The 17,208-nt window shown below is 34.2% G+C and overlaps 1 protein-coding gene across 5 annotated transcripts; it reads right to left on the bottom strand.

Moving 5' to 3' along the window:
• Window positions 1-1,764: 1,764 nt before the first annotated feature.
• On the bottom strand, window positions 1,765-16,204 carry LOC18096996 (DNA (cytosine-5)-methyltransferase CMT2). 5 transcript variants are annotated; one of them, XM_024597997.2, is made up of 23 exons: window positions 15,317-16,204; window positions 15,177-15,205; window positions 14,341-15,058; window positions 13,156-13,190; window positions 12,927-13,029; window positions 12,161-12,265; window positions 11,965-12,084; window positions 11,583-11,808; window positions 9,788-9,993; window positions 9,621-9,686; window positions 9,283-9,531; window positions 8,616-8,674; window positions 8,478-8,544; window positions 8,062-8,391; window positions 7,696-7,764; window positions 7,524-7,613; window positions 7,351-7,438; window positions 4,997-5,112; window positions 4,812-4,916; window positions 3,871-3,914; window positions 3,728-3,797; window positions 3,552-3,655; window positions 1,765-2,324 (listed from the first exon to the last, which is right to left on the bottom strand). In XM_024597997.2, exons 1-23 carry the CDS (start codon window positions 15,929-15,931, stop codon window positions 2,150-2,152), a joined length of 3,789 nt encoding a protein of 1,262 aa, XP_024453765.2. In that variant the 5' UTR covers window positions 15,932-16,204; the 3' UTR covers window positions 1,765-2,149. The 5 variants fall into 5 exon arrangements, with proteins under 5 accessions (XP_024453765.2, XP_024453768.2, XP_024453766.2 ...); XM_024598000.2 differs by having other exon boundaries at window positions 3,552-3,639; XM_024597998.2 differs by having other exon boundaries at window positions 8,478-8,511.
• Window positions 16,205-17,208: the final 1,004 nt, after the last annotated feature.

The following is a 17,208-nucleotide window of genomic DNA, read 5'->3' as shown; positions in this document are numbered from 1 at the left end:
ATGTAAAAAAGATATTAAGAGCGTGAAAACTTTTTGACAGTGTTATTAAACCTGTCATATGGTTCAATCTTAAAACCTCCTGTCACAGCTCTTTGCCTAACTCAAATTTTCAATTAAACCTCATGGAAGCTAGCTCGAATTAAATCGATCGATTTCATGGGTCCAAATGCAATCTTGATGACTGGTAGAAACATGGCTTAGCTTTAAAAAAACTTCAAGATGGTAACTTTTTTAAAAAAAAAATATTGAGACAATGATAAATTAAGTCAACCTCAGTCCCCCGTGACCCGGGTCATGGACTCTATTGAGTTTAATAACTTTTTTTATAAACTATTTTTATTTAATTATATGATAAAAATATATACTCACAAAATTGAGCATCAATTTAAAAATAGACAGTTATTTAAGACAATGATAACCCTATAGAAAGTAAATAAAAATAAACCATGCATTTTATTTCTCAACTAATCCAATATTGAATGATGAAATTTAAAAAAAAAACAATTAATGGACAAAAAAAAACATATCCAATCAGTAGATAAACTCATTAAACCTGTGAACTTGTGATCAATAATATATAACATTGCCATCGCTGAACTACTGCAAATTTGACTACACGCGTTACCCCATCAACTACACCTCCATTGGATGCTTCAGACGACATGACGGTTGGGAATTTTTTGCCACCGTAAGACACAACACGTGTCGCCCGAAGAGCGCGGACAACATCCACTTGCCGACACATGCATAGCACGCACCAACCACTTTTTTATTATTATTTTATTTGTTAAAATACTGATTTACTCCTATTAAAAATAAATTATAATGAAAGAGCCATTATAAAAATATCATTTAAGGACAATAATGTTATCTAACCGTAAAAAAAAAGAAAAAGTGATGGACCATTAGAACCACGATCAATTGTATAATGATAAATAGATACCTTTGAAAATACGATTGTACCATTTGTTTTTTGGAATGGAGGGCAAAGAAAATATTGCAATTTAGTAATCTACAATGCAATAAATCTATACACACGGTAAATATAATGTCATTGATTTTGGGAATTTTAATGTTTTATTTTTAATGTAATTGATTTTGGGACTCCTAGGGGTTAGCTTTCTGGTTTGTCGCAGTATTGGTAAAAGTAGAAATGTCGATGGAAGTACATAAAAAATGGGAAATATGTCTCAATAAAAGCCCTTCCAACTTCCAAATCTTCGTTTCCATTGGAGCTAATTCTCAGTCCTTTATTTACATCGTGCTCATATAATTATTTTTTTATACCCAATTTCTATTAAATAAAGCATGCAGCCCATTAAAAGAATAATTATTAGAAGAAAAAAGACTGCAAAAATTATCTAGAATGGAGGCATACTTCTACCATCCACCGTATTTATATGGAACGTAATATATATAGCTTATTAAAAAAAAATTATCAAGGTTTTATTAAGGGTAAAATATATATATATATATATATATATATATATATATATATATATATATATATATATATATATAACATTTTGTTTTGGATCTAAAGAATACTCTCCATGCACATACATGAATAAACAAATCAATAAATAAAACATTTTTGCCAAACTCAACAAATAATAATTTCACCGTACATTCAAGAGTGGAGTGTGATAAACGATCCAAGACACTAAAAAAAACAATCTAAAAAATCAATTGAATTTGAAGTAAAAAAAGAAATCAAATTTTGATGGTAAACCAGTTAATCCGCAGCCATAAAGTGAGCCGATATCAATAAAAAGTAATCGTGTCCTTCAACTTTGAACAGAATATCTTATAAACATTCTTTATAATTTGGGGCTCCATAAATACTCACAAATTGACAAGAACACACCTTTTTTTTCCAGTTGCCATCAGGCGTTTTATTGAAACAATAAATCCGAACTACAAATTTCTCATTGATATTCAATGAGTTTCTTTATGCAAAAAATCAGATATCCAATTACAATGAAAAAATGACACGAGCTTGCCTCTCCCGGTAGAAAAGATCGAGGAAAAAGGAATAGCCCAGCAAGCAAAACTCGTCATTAATGCCGCGTGTAATGAGATGGATGACAGAGTTGCGGTGTGGAAAAATATTATTCAGCCTTCTGAAAGGTTGCGGTGCGAGTAAATATTATTCAGCCTTCTGAAACAGTGATTTAGCTAATTGAAGGTTAGTTGAGTGAGAGAACTTGGGAGGTAATGTCATTAGCGGATCATCCCCACTTAGTTTTTGAAATGCCATCCCCAACGTGAATCCCAAGGCACGACCTACAGGAACTGCAACTGCATTTCCAATTTGACGATACCTGCAAAAAAGTTCAGAAGCTGGTCATATAAACACCATGCTCGTTACTGCCGTCACTGCACGCCCACGCATACATAGACATAAGAGATTGAGAACTGGACAGTGTATACACTTTATAGGAGGTAGGAAACAGCAATTTCATCACTCAAAGAACCAGTTATGGAAACAAAATTCACTAGCCAAAACTAGCAGGGCTGTGCAAACATCGATTGGACCACTGTTCTAAAGCATATAAACAGGGCACAACTTTCAGCCTCGCTATTATTCAAAACCTTTTGAGAAATCCAAAAGCAGTTGCTAAAACGCAAAAACAAACAGAATTTTACAAAACTCAATAAAAAAAACACGTAAAAACTGCTTCATAAAAATTGCGTTTCAAACTCAATTTTTTGGTGGGCACCACAGTATAAAACGCAGTTTGGTGTATTACCAAACACCTAACTGCGTTTTTTACACCGCAAATGCAAAAGAACAAACGGAATGACCCCGTTTGGAAACGCGGGCCAACCCATGTTTTCAAAAAATTCAATTTTTTTTTTTTGCTAATTTTTTTTTATGTTTTTGGATCGTTTTGATGTGCTGATTTGTCCCCGGGGAAAAACAGCACCTGCAACAGCTGTTGTTTTGAAAACAGATTGGGTGATCAAGCAACGGGGTCAACTGGCAGGTAATTGGTCAACCCGCTTGTTTAACTAGAAATTATTTGAGTTAAGCTAGCATCTAAACTATATGTATTAGCCTATAATTATGCCAAAGTAATGATAGATTGTTGATATATTAAGTTTTTAAGTCCTTAATGAAATTTTAAAAAAATAATAATAATAATAACTTCAATGGAAACATATAATAGGTATAACTAAAAACCTAAGTTAACATGTATTAGGAACAACCAAAGGAATATAACTAATACACATGCTAAATTAGTCTAATGTCAAGTGACAATTATCATTCTCCACAACTCTTATCCAAAGATTTTAGACTGGTGCCACTCGGACCCATCCAGTCAAACCAGATTGTTTTGACAGGCTTTCACTAGTTCTGATTGGGTTTCTGTTTCTTTCTTTCTGAATCAATTTTCAAATGACCTGCTATGAGCACTAGGTCAGTCTCAAGGTGGTTCACTGGTTAAAAAATGTCTTCCTTTTCTTTTCAAAAGTATGCACACAGACGCTGTCAGATGTTTTTGAGAAAGGAAAAAAATAGAAATTTTCTGAAGAAATATACTCACCTTTGTTTAACTGTCCCGCAGAATCTATAATAATCAGGAAAACCTTGCAGCCTAGCACATTCTCGTATGGTGAGAACTCGATCTTGCTCTGGATGCATCACCGCCTACAAATGCATGAAGAGTTATTACAATAAAAAAGTATATGATTATAAGCTTAAACAAGAGCAAGGAGGGACCTGGCTGTGAAGATCCGGAAAAGTAACAACAGTCGACACTGTTTCATCCCACCATAATCTCGCATATGGCCTAAACAGATACTCAGATCTTTAAAATGTTTGAAAAAAATTTATAAGAGAGGAAACAGGAGAAAAACTGTAACCTTCTAGACTTTCCTCCTTCGAAATTTAAGGCAAAATCAGGTACCTACAAGCAAATAAAACACGACTTAAATGAGTGCCAGTACCCACTAAGCATGACATCAAAGTCCTAATTTACAACGGCCATAATGCAGTCCCTTTCACCCAGTCAACAAATTTCAATAACTTTTGGTCTGTTCCTGTTCCTTACAACAACCTCGTTTTGTTTAACCACCTCCCAATAGCTTTATGAAATATTTTAGTACTTCAAATCCCATTTACCTTATCTGTTCTTTTCCCCCTTGTCCAAATCATTTTTTGTATGCTAAAGTATATTTCAGAAATAAACATGGGATTGATATGTTTTATTCTATTATTTCTTGCCCGCCAACAATAAACAGGTATTTACTAAGTGCAATTTGGATGTTTAGCTGAAAAGAGATCAAAATATGACTGTTGATTTCCTTCCAAACGGTTATTAACAGTAATGATCAGGTGGTTAGTCTTTAAATGTGAGTGATAGTTCTGGTTGAGGGAAAATATTTTTTTAATTTGGCAGGGACAAGACATGATCTTGAACCCAACTTGAAGCCATTAAAGTGTGTTTGGAGCTGGCTGCACAGAAAGGATTGATCAAGTATCAATGCTTTCTCTTCCATTGTTGAGGCCGGCTGCCAAATTGACTGCAAATTCCCTTCATTTTGTTGTTTAGAAGTATTCACGTATATATCTTGGAGCACAATGAATCTACAGAACTATTTAACCATCTCTAGTTAACTTTTCTTATAACAGAATAAGTAAGAGTTTAGGAGACAATAATTGTAAAACTATAGATCATTTCATTGCATAATTCGAAATGCAGGAAAATAAGTTAAAACATGCATTCCTATCTGCAATTTATTTCACAATCATTAACTGAAAAAAAGAGTCGATCTGTCAAAGGAAAATGCAATAAAGCACTAACCAGGGGCTTTCCAGATGGCAACAACATTTGCTCTTCCGTTGGATCCCGCCGGGCAACATTGTCAGCTCCTACAACCACACCAGGTAGGTCCCTGAAATTTGCTCCCTAAAAGAATTTCTACATGAGAAAGAAAATCAAGGAATGAATCTCAGCATACCAATCCACAGAATCCATATTTATCCAACCTTTTTTTTAGGAATTTGGCAAACTCGAGCAAAATCTTCTTCAGTTAATGAATAAGGACGATGGTCATATAGCAAATTGATCATTCTTGTTCCACTGAGCTCAGAACCAGTCATCTCTACAGAGCCAGAAGAGAGATTAAAAAACAATTATGTAGTCAGCAATTAGCTCCATGAACTCTCCCAAAGTTTTAACTTATTTTTAAAATATACAAATGCATGTTTCACCAAATGTAAGGTCCAAAAGCTGACAACCTTAAATAGGAGATCGATTTTCATTCTTCCATCTGGCTGACACTCCAGTTTGGAAAGAACTCATAAAATTGTGATAAAATTATATGTACAATATGGTAGTTACTTGCATGAATACAATTGGGGAAAACACAGTTTTAAATCTTATCATTATTAACCAACAGCAAAACCTGCTATGAATCTTTATCTTTTTGCTCTGATGATGGATAAAAAAAATTAAGCATATTCCAGATCACACACTGTGACTTGAACTTTTTGTGGCAACAACTCTAGTAGATTAAAAGAGAGCTCGAGTTAATTGAAAGTTGAATAGTGGGAAAGCAACCTAGAGTCCAAACTCAAAAGGGTTCAAATCAAGCAGAAACAAGTTTAATAAACATATTGTAACTTTAGCAGCATATAGGAAAAGAAGGAGAATATGTTAACTTAAATGCATGCAAAGGAATTGATACTATAACTATTATGCAATGCAACAATTTAAACAAAAAGGAGAGAGTATCATATCTATCTATAGCAATAGTAGATCTAAATGCAAAGAGAAGATGTACAGATCTATGGTTGAGCCACCTAAGAGTCCATTTTTCAGGTGCTCATGCAGTGTGGAAATAGAAACAAAATCACCATATAATTAAATTTTACAAAAAAAATCGTTCATAGACTACTTTTGATTGAGCTCCAAACCCATCAACTTTATCACAAGAATTTGTCACTACTTTATTGCCAGTATTTGTCATTATCTCTCACAATTTACGAGACTATAGGGTTGAGATTAAACAGTCACGTTAAGACAATGAAAGGCACAAGCTTGTTTGCAAAAAGCAACAAAGGAGTCAGACAGCCACCAAACTCAAATATAGGTCTCAAAAAATCCAAAAATTCAAATTTGGCCCCCATGAAACATTGTTAGGATAAGGTTCCCTGCAATTTGAATAGATCTATACTGTTAAATTCTGAATCTTGACATGCATTTTGCTTTTCTTTCATTTAGCATATAGAACTTTTGGCATGAAAGGTAAAGAGAACCAAGATGGTCAAGTTTTTCTGTTTTGCCACATTATTTTATTGGTTTACTGCTGAAGTTTTATAACTTCTCTAATGTGAAAATGTTCTAAAAGTTTAATTTATTTAATAACCCAAAAAATGGAGATGAAAAGTTTAATTTATTTCATAGCTACCTCATTTTATTATATTTTTGGTAATGTTAAACATTTAGTACACACACTCATAATGAACGAGAACTCACAGGGACAAGATGTGGAATAAAAGAACAAAAAGTAAATCAAGGGGAAGTAAGAAGGAAGAGAATGGTCAAAAGAAACCATAAACATATTCAGTCGTTTACTTTCTCATAGACCATTACTATCTCTGCAGCTTGAGAGCAAATTATCCCAAGGAATATAAGCAATGAATTTGCAAAAGCTTCTTAGAAATTGGCAGGTGCTTGTTAGCTATAGAGTCAAAGCAAGACGGTTGAACTCCAGATGCACAACTAGATTACTATGTGATCCTAAGAACCCACTAAGATGGAAGTTTTCACCATTTGACCAATTATGCTTCTTACTAGAAATTGTCGGACATAATCATCATGTTCAATAAGCATAACTGAGATGGAAAATCGAAGAGAACGAAGACAAGAAGGAATTGGATTACCATGAGAACCAATTGAAGATAAAAGAGGACCATTTGAGATGGTTTAGCCTATATCCAGCTTGAATGTAGAGAGGCACTGGTGTAGCCTTAAAACAGTAAAAAACAAAAGATTTCCCATAGATGGAAGAAATTGTATATATAGGAACTTCAGCTTATTAAACTACCACTTAGTTAATTGAGTTGAGATGGATCCCTATATTACTGATATATAACTATATAATTTACAGATGGCTCTACTCTAGATAAGATAAGCTCAAAATCTAATTATGCAAGTCGCTTGTCATAGTAATACTAAAATTTCAATTATTTCATCACCCAAATTTAGACAGTTGGATTTTCACAGTCCAACCGTATCCACATTTACATTTACAAAAGATAATATTGTGATGCCTCTGGTATAGCAATTGAGACTATTAATATTACCAAATTTTGCAATTTAAGAGTAATCACATTACCGTTTCTTGTTGACCTTATGAATTGTTGAAAGTCAGTTTCTGGAGGCTTGTCGTATGCCATTTCCTCACGGGTTTCATGGCTTGTGACCTTTAACATCAAGTAAGATGAGAGTAAAATAGAATTACAAAAGTTGTCCATCAATAAATGGAAATACAGCATACAGTGAACCTACATCTGGAAGATCTGAAATGGCATCACGAAGAACTGTGGCTTTTTCTAGATCATCACGAGGTTGATCTTCATCATAGGCAACAGTGTTCCGCTGCAATAACCAATCAAATCATCAACTAACTATAGGCTGCAGATAAATGTGATTTCAGACCTTCGTGAAAGAAAACTGATACCTCAAACTCAGGTGGAGGCCAATATCTGACAATAACATCATGAGAAGGAAGTGGAAATTGAGGCAGTTTCTGCAGGGGAAAAGAAAGAAACAAAACAATTAGATGGTCATTTAACATCACAAAGAGATCAAGATATTCAAACTGTCATATATGCCTGATGAATGTTACGTCTTTTAGCAATTGAAATTTCATGTTGACTTGACCAATGAAGATTACTTACAGCACGTGAGAATGGTTGTTCATGCCATCTTCTATTTTAAATGGTCTTCTTATAGACTTATTCTAAATACAAGTTTTGGGGAAATGAATGGGTCAAGCTCACTATAAAATATCATAATGATTGACACCATGAATTATGAAACTTGCCTCCTTGGGATGAGCTCCCCACAAGAAAACACGCAGCCGAAATTGTGGAAGACCATAACAACCAGCTGCAACAGTGCCAAGCCTTGCTTGGTATTTCATATGCACCAATCGGCTTAAAGCATATCTAGCAAACGAAGCCTTGTCAAATCTAAGGATGTCAACTACATTTTCCATCAGCACATATTTAGGTTTTAAGAACTGCACTATGTCCATGAAGACTACAATCTGAATATTTCTTTCATCAGCAAGTGGAGAATCAACATTTCTATAGCGATTATAGCCACTAATCCCTTGGCATGGAGGACCTCCACAAATCACATCAGCATCACCCTGGTACATATTGATTCATTAGGAAAATGCTGGTATAAAAGTTTAGACAGCATCCCAACTTGTAGCAACAGTGAAAGAGAACTCACAGGAAGTGGCAAGATCTTGGATTTGAACCCCTCTCTTACAAAATCCCGTATAGAATGTTCACAGTTACTGAAAATTTTCAAATCAATAGGTAATATTGGACAGAGTCAAGCAGAAATATTGCATTCTAAAAAGCATACCTTAAGCCTTCAATTGGCTCCCATGAATCTTCACTGGTACTATAACCCTTCCAGTGCACCTAACGAAATAGCTATGAGTAGAAAATCATCTTCACCAAACTACAATATCAAACAAAAAATGAATATGAATTATGAACCATGATGTTTAAGAGAAAACAAAGTTTCATTTATTTAAACGTGCAATTTCACGCCTTTTTTACCATTTATTTTAAACATGTTCTAATACTTGACCTCAAAAATTATTTAGGGAACATGCTTGTAGACTTAAGCAGAAAGTAGTCAAAACCCAAGTAAACTTCACAATTAAAAATTTGAGAGGAAAAAGGATAGGTACTTAAACACTAATTTTACTTATTAATGCTATATATCAACACAAAGTCCAAAATTCTTCTAATACAATATGTTCTATTCTTTTGCAAACTTATCAGTTTATATTTTTAATGCTAAAAATGATATCAAGATCATCAGCTTGACTCTCAAAAGCACGAGACAAGGACTTCCCTTAATAACAACCATTTGGAATCGTTTATTTATTTAATGCGAATTGATCCTGAAAAGCAGTTATAAAAATTAACATCCCATTAATTATAAAGTTTGGGGTATGAAAGATGATGTCTTATGCAGTGAACTAACAGAAATTTAGAGAATGGCAATTGTCATGAAGTACCTTAAATTTCAGCCCACGCTTTCCTCTCTTATCGGTCTTCCCATAACAAATGTCAACAAGCCTAGCGACTTCATATTCACCAGAAGCAATATCATCATCATTTGAAGAATTTTTATTTTGTTTTGACATACTTGATGCCATTGACCGTGACTTATGTGTCCTTCCTACATCATTGACCGCATAACGTTTGCATAGCTTTTGCCATTCCTTCAATAGTTCAAGAAAATCCTCGGCAGCTTCATTCCTAACCTATATTTAAGACCATCATATATCTCATACAATTCCATTTTTTTACAGAAGAACTAGCAGTGATCAAATGGTAGATCAGGCACACTCACATGTGTCTCCGGATGATTTAACTTCAAGCTTTGACATGCAGACTCATCACTGTCTAGCGCCCATCTCTAAAATAAAAGGGGAACAAAACTAAAGAACAATCGTGTGTGCTTAAACATGAAATTTCTTGACTTCAAGGAAGTAACATTACAAAATTTCAAGAAAGTACCGTCACAAGATCGACACAAGAAACTTTGGCACCCAGGCATAATCCAGTTGACATTCCACCACAGCCAGAGAAAAGATCTAGTAGTGTCAACTTTGCTTTGTAACTTCCACAAGTGGACATGTTTTCCATTGAAATATCACTGGGAGTTGCAGATCGAGAATCACAGAAAGGCAGTGGTGATAACTCATGTCCCCTTAATGAACAATCTGGAGACAGAACATCAGATGTATAAGTGTCATGCCTGGTTCAAAGCTTTCATCGTTTCATAGTCAGTTTTGTATATTTTATGGAACAAAAGGAGGAATTCAAGGTCATGCAAACACATGGTAATTACCAGGCTGTTCAAGAAAACCAAAAGCAGCAGGATGCCAAAAATAAAGCGAAAGTACCACTCAATCCTGAAACTTGTGAGATTCCAAAAATGGTTTTTATTAGGCTCTTTTACACACTACTTTGAGTTAAAACCAATCCAGCTTGAAAATTGAAAAAAGCCCTCCACTATATTGTGCTTAAAAGAATAGGAGTGAGACTGATGACCACCACTTAAAGTCAACGTTCCCAAATGGAGAAGCATCACGGCATAAAACAAAACAAAGGACCACCTACTGAAACAGAACTATAAAGATTTGTTTGAAAAGAAATTGGAACAAATACAAGATGAATGTTTCCTACTTTTAGCCTGTGAAATATCAAAAAATAGATTAATAGAGTGCACAAGAAGATTGGTTAATTTATTTTTTATTTTATTTTTTTGCTTTTTCTACCTGAACAGAGCACTATAATATGAAAGTCCTAAGCCCTAGTTGCTGCACTGATTCAGATGCCTTTCTTAAAAGACAGCTGGGGCAACAAGAGCATTCCAAACTAGTTGGGGTTGGCTGTATGCATCCTTTTATGCCATTCAGCTGAGGCAGAGTGAATGAACATAAAAATGTTGACATGAATGTATCCATGCTAGAACGTACAAAAGGATGCGTATGAGAAATTCATTTAGTTGGAGAAAGATAAGAGACACCATTAATGGATGGACTATCTTAAAGATATAGTTAGATCAGATGCTATCTAATCCTGCTGTTTTTGAAAAGTGTGTTGTCTTCCCTACAAACACCACCAGCCAGCATAATATCTGATCATTAAAGAGTCAAAAACAAACAAAAATACACAATAATGGCTTATATTTATAGCATTCAGACACTGCAATGAAACTGTCATCAACCAGCTCAAATTTTGTCTTACATACAAGTGTTATCTTCCCTTTTAGAATCTGTTTTTTTTGTTTCTCCGAGGTGGATAGATGGTGACAGTAATTCAAACAGTATATCATACTGATCAAGGATACTATTTTAGCTTCAACCTATGCACCTTTTTATCTAGGAAGAAAAGATTGGCAACAGATAAGCACCAGTAACCCACAATACCTAATTGCATACTGGAAAAAACACTCTTACCACAATAGACTATCTTCCAGCTGATGCAAGTATAGGAGGAAAGAATAAAAGATCCAAAGGAATTATTTTCCACCATGTTGTCCTCCACACGCAAGACTCAGATTTGTGATAAGAATTGGTGGCATTAAGGGAGGTGATTTAATCAACTAATGCGTCAATATGTAATTTTATGTTTTTTGAATTAGAATGAAGCGAAGATATTGTTGAATTTGTCTCTTATTAGCTGTTCTTTCTCAGTATCCTAAGGTTCTTTCTTTCCCTCTCATTACCTACAAACCTAACAGTTGGGATAAAAATTTACTAAGCATGAAAAATGTGAAATTTGATGTTTGGGGCTTATCAAGCACATTGGTTCCTGACCAATATCTCATGCCTTCCATTGAATGATGAAACTGTTCCTTCCCTTCCTCCATTTGACATGCAATTGCAGCAAGACTCAAACAGCAACTCGGTACCAGGAGTAGAATTTAAATTCTTACCAGTCAGCAAAGTTCGAAATGTTGAATAATCCACACAGTATTCCATGTCAAAGTAGAAGTCAGACGCTGGTGTTGAATGAAATTTTAAATGTACCTGAAACAAGTTGCAATTTATTAAATTAGCATGCAAAATAAATTAATTAGGGCAAAAAAGGAAGAGATGCCATCAAAGCCTACAAAAACTTCAAAAGGCAGCCTTCCCGAAGATTATTGAAGTTGATAAAAATCTAGAAGTAAGACTGAACCTTACCCTAGGTGATATCTGTACAACAGTGACTTTAGAAATAATGCAATCTATTGGATTATCATTCATCACTGTGGAATAAAATAACCGCTTATTGTCATGAAAATCAGCTGCTTCTTTCATCACCTAAGGAGACGGAAGAGCGAAGAATTCAATACAAAAATAAATAAATGATTCAATCCAACAAAATTTATGTACTCACCGTATCCTCAGCTCTGTAAAACCATTGGACCCTAAAATAATCTTCCCTGTCTGTTGTCTTGAAAAACTCTAAGATACTACCAATATGATTTTTTGCTCCTTCACCCTACAATTGCTCCAATAGATAGATTAATGGTTCTGAAAAAACTCAAAACCTTTTTTCCCTCATAGTTTAGTAAAAGAAGTGTAGGCAATGCAATACTCCATTCTTGTGCCTAAGCTCTACTACGAAATAGGCTAATCCAAACTGTGCTAGCAACCATCCTGAAAAATCAATTTCAGAGGGGCAAGTGCAAAATAAAGAAATGCTGCATGATTAGGTAACAAAAAAATAAAATATATAGAACTTGTTAATTAAAAATTTAGAGGATTAACATTTAATCTAAATATCATCCCACATCTGAGTTAAGGGAGACAAACAATATACACATGCCAAGCAAATGCTTGGTCAATTAAATGAGGTTGACAAGCTGAAATAAGCAATGGAGCAAAATAACAGCTATTATGTAATGGAATTTTGAGTTCATATTATGTGACACCATATTGTTAACAAGAAGCTCGTACATAACATGCATAGAATAACAGCTTCTACCAAGGGTATGCGACTTGTGACCTCAAAAATATAGCCTAATCATAGGGTAGCAAAAGTATGAGTAGCATCAAAATAATGATGATTTAACCTGATAGGAAGATGAAATGGTAATGTTGCACATAAGAAAAGAAATATCCATCTTCAGTAAATTCTCATAAAAAATAGGTGCATTTACCTTTACATAGACACAATCTCCAAGATTAATGATGCGACCTTCAATATTAGCCTGAGTGTAATGGCATTCAACATTCCAAACAACCTTATCTTCATCATCATCACTGAACAAACGAGCATAAACAAAAATTGACAAGCAAAAAACCATAAGAAGCTAAAACATTATTGAAATAGGATACATAAAACAACAAATACCAGATGGATAGAATAGCTCATAACTGATTGCTTACTCTAAAGCGAGTCTTGGATGCTTGGTTCTCTTACTCTGCAAACTCAAAGATGCCCGCCATGAATATTGGAATAATCAAAATCTAAGGCAAATAGAATTAAAACAAGTAGCGTATGATTTACAGATAATTTCATGCACTAAAAGTTATGGAGCATGTCAAGTCACAACTTACTAGGAAGGATAAGATATCACTTGTTTGATCTGAAATCTTAATTAGCTAATACTACTAACTTGTTACAGGTGCAAAGGCCACACAACAAATCATTTTGGTAAGTTCGTTTTTTCAGTTTTAGCAGCAATGCAACTCCAGAAAACCAATTTTTTAAACTAATCTTTTTTCAATCTCTGGGAATTAGAGGTTTGTATCTTAAGATCCTAGAGGAGGTTTTTCTGACACAAAACTGTTGGTTAACAGACTGAGGCGACATTCTTAGACATGCTGTTTATGTGATAATCTGGTCTGTTTGGTTGGAGGACAATTCTAGAATCTTCAACACAAGCAACCACTCTTATATATTATTTGGATAGTATAGTGTTCTTCACTTCTTATTTGGATGCAAGTTATAAGGGGGGTTACCTAATCATCTAAAGCTGCATGTTCTAGGTCTTAATTAAATTATGGCAGAAAAAGAAAAGAAAAACATCAAATTGACAATCATCTTTTGATATACATGTAAGATTGATGTTAGGCACAGGCCCTGCAGCATTTGAACCTATATAACCTCTTAAGACACATGATTTCTGTGACAACCACATAAAAGAAAAACTGCAACCAGAAGTTACCTTGAAAATCCGTAATAGTTCGTGTTCTAGTGCAACAAACTCATTTACAGTTAATCAGGCATAATTGATATACATCTACCAGCAGGAGGAAGTACAGAATTCTGATGACACAATGACCATCTAAAACGTTTGAATAATAAAATAACACAACACCAGATTATCTTAAGATTTGCAACAAGATCTTATATGGTTGCCAAATTTTCGCGTGGCAACAATAAATTCACAGACAAAAGTCAGATGAACCAAGCACAAATATAGCTATTATCACCCAGTTAGACTGTTAGAGCCCCCCAAATTACCTAATACTGAAATAAAAGTGCAATAAAAAAGAGTGCCAAATATGTACTGAAAATCAAGTAAAAGATAAAATAAATATATAATAAAACAAGAATTTATTAGTCACCTTCATTTCATATCGCCAATGCCACCTTTCTTGAGCTTCATCATGGGCGACAGGATCTCCAATCAGGGAACAATTACCTCTGTGTTCCTTCTGCTTCTTCCCTGAAGAAGCCTTCTCCAAAGACAGTTCTTTACCAGAATTCGTCTTTGGAGATTGCTTCTTACCTGACTTGTTTTCCCCATTTTCAGTCACAACAATTGAGTTTGTCCTGGGAGACCGTCTCAAGAGCTTCTCATCTGACATTCCTGAAACAGAATTTTCTTCACAAATTTTAACCCTCTTAGAAGGGCATGCATCGTTCGAATCAAAAATCCCACTGGAACAAGATATCACTTCAAAATTCCCATCCCCATCCAATGCCGAGGACCATTTACAAGATTTTATGGGAGACTCGTTGATAACAGCATTTTCATTTGCAAAATCAAAACTTGGAGACATCCTCAACGGCTCCTCCTCAAACACACTTGAGCCATCATCACATTTTACCATCCCAGTTTGACTCTCATTATCTCCATGCCATGGAAGCAATAGCGGTTTGGCTTCAAACTCTCCCGAATCCCCTACTTCAGAGTCAGAAATTGTCAACAAAACAGACTGACAACCACGCTTTTCACAGCATCCCAGTTTAGCATTTGCTGAACTGCATGCTACAGGTGACCCCTTTGATAAGTCCTTACTCGAGCATTCTACTTTCAAACAATTTCTTTCATTCTCTTCGCTAAAACACAAGCATTCATGAGCTAATTACTAACTACCAGCTATAAAATTAAAATTAAAAAAAAAAAGAAACAGTAAAAAGTCGACCAAATAAATTTACTGTGTGATAAAATTATTACTTTACTATGAAGCGCGAGCATTTTTCACTCTGCAGAAAATCAAGAACCCATTGTTAACATTGAAGTAAACACAAGTACGCAATCCATAACAAAAGAAAAAAAAATAACAGACTAAAGAGCGTGCAGAAGAGAAACGACACCTGAACTAAGGCAAACTGTACGTCCAATCGGCCGTTTTGATTTCTTGGTGACCTTGACATCTCGTCAGACACTCTCTTTCTCTTTAAGAAAGTCCTCACTTTACTGACCGCAACCTCCGCGTACCCATTTGCCAGCCTCGGGGACCTCCTCAAGCGCGCTGTATCCGCCACAACAACTGAAGCGTTTCGTTCACTAACAACAATCTCCATGTCCGCACTTGACAGCCTCGGCGACCTCCTCAAAGCTGAAGAATCCAACAAAACTGTTCTGTTGGCGGCAACATTTTGCATGCGCGAATTCCCCACCCTTGAGGACCTCGACGGGATTTTGCGGTCAACAGAAACGTTTCGAGCAGAGCATTTCGTTTTAGAAACGTTTCGGCTGTGCTTTTTCCTCGAAACGCTTTGGGGAGAAGCAGGTGTGGGTTCAAGCCTCGGAGATCGTCTGAGGGAAATGTGAGTTGTTTTGGGTTTGTTAGATTTGGGGGTTTTTGAAGGTACATTGTTGTTTGGTGGAGCTAATCTTGGAGATCTTCTTGAGGTAGAAGTGGATTCGTACACCTGCAAAGGTGTTAATTTTGGTCTTGAATCCGTTGGTGATGATGACGATTTCATTGCATGAGATAAGATTTGAGAGGGGGGTTTGCGATTCTTTTATTTTTAAGGGCGTGTGGAGTGTGGATAGGTAGCAGAGTGTTCGAATCTTCGATTAACTAGAAATAGAGAGTTCTGAAAACAAGAGAGCGTTAATCTCTGACAGACACAGTCTTGGACGGAGCACTAAAGGGATGGACCAAGCGCTTCTCGACAAGACTCCCGGAATTTGAAAAGCAAGTCTCCGCACTGAAGGGGATGGGAATTGATAATTTCACCGCAACCGGGATTTTAAAACAATTTAAATTAGCTTTGAAGCAAGAAAAGTGTTTTCTTTTATTCTATCAAGAAAAAAAAATTTAATTTAAAAATAAAAAAATAATAATAAAATATTTTTATTATTATTATATGTTTTATTTGAGATAATTGATAAAATTAAAATTTTTAATTTTTATTATCTTTTAATTTTTTAATATGTTAAATTTAATTTTATTTATTTATTTTATTCAAAATAATTTATGAAACTGAAAAAAATTTAATTTTTTTTTATTTTTTCATATGTTGGATTTGATTCTCATTCTTTTAGTTGTTATTTATTTTATTTGAATAATTAAGAAATTAGAATTTTTTTAATTTCATCATCTTTTAACTTTTTATCTATCAAATTTAATTCTTATTATTTTAATAAACTTGAAAAAAATAAAACATTAATAAGTTATTTTTCAGCTCATTTTTCATGGCATAGTCAAACACTTAGAACTATTTTCAATATATTTTTCATAACACTATTAAATATTAAAAAATTATCAACTTTGCAGGAACCAATTTTTTATGAAAACTATTTTTCGACAAACAAGCGGGACCTAAGTGTGTATTTGATATTTTGATAGCTTTTACAATTACGATTTGAAAAGATAAGTTTAAAAAAAGTTATAAATTATAGCCTTTTGTAATTAATGTTTCAAAAAAGGGTTTCAACTTTCAAGTAGAATCCATGCAAAAATATGATGTGTGTTAATTAACTAATATTTTCAAAACTATGTTTGGAGTAAATTACAATTTCAATCATACTATTAAATGAACTGTTGAAGGAATAGATTAAATTTTTGATGAATAGTTTAGGTTTAAATAAAACTTTAAAAAATAAAGTTGTGTATAGATATTTTTATTCTCAATCCAGACCCAATCTAAAATTTAATAATATCTTTAAAATTATAAAAACATTACACTTATACCATAGCTATATTATATATAATTATAAATACAAAAATATACTGTGTGTTAATTAATTAAATATT

Source organism: Populus trichocarpa, chromosome 3 (genome assembly GCF_000002775.5).
Source record: "Populus trichocarpa isolate Nisqually-1 chromosome 3, P.trichocarpa_v4.1, whole genome shotgun sequence".
NCBI classification, from domain to species: domain Eukaryota; kingdom Viridiplantae; phylum Streptophyta; class Magnoliopsida; order Malpighiales; family Salicaceae; genus Populus; species Populus trichocarpa.
This window is presented reverse-complemented; position numbering and strand designations above follow the sequence as displayed.

Coding starts and splice junctions, on each gene's coding strand:
- LOC18096996 (XM_024597997.2), bottom strand. CDS start 15,931: ATGAAATCGTCATCATCACCAACGGATTCAAGACCAAAATTAACACCT. Junction 12,266..12,926: donor GAGATTGTGTCTATGTAAAG/GTAAATGCACCT, acceptor GAGCAATTGTAG/GGTGAAGGAGCAAAAAATCA. Junction 9,687..9,787: donor CTTGTGTCGATCTTGTGACG/GTACTTTCTTGA, acceptor CTTTTATTTTAG/AGATGGGCGCTAGACAGTGA.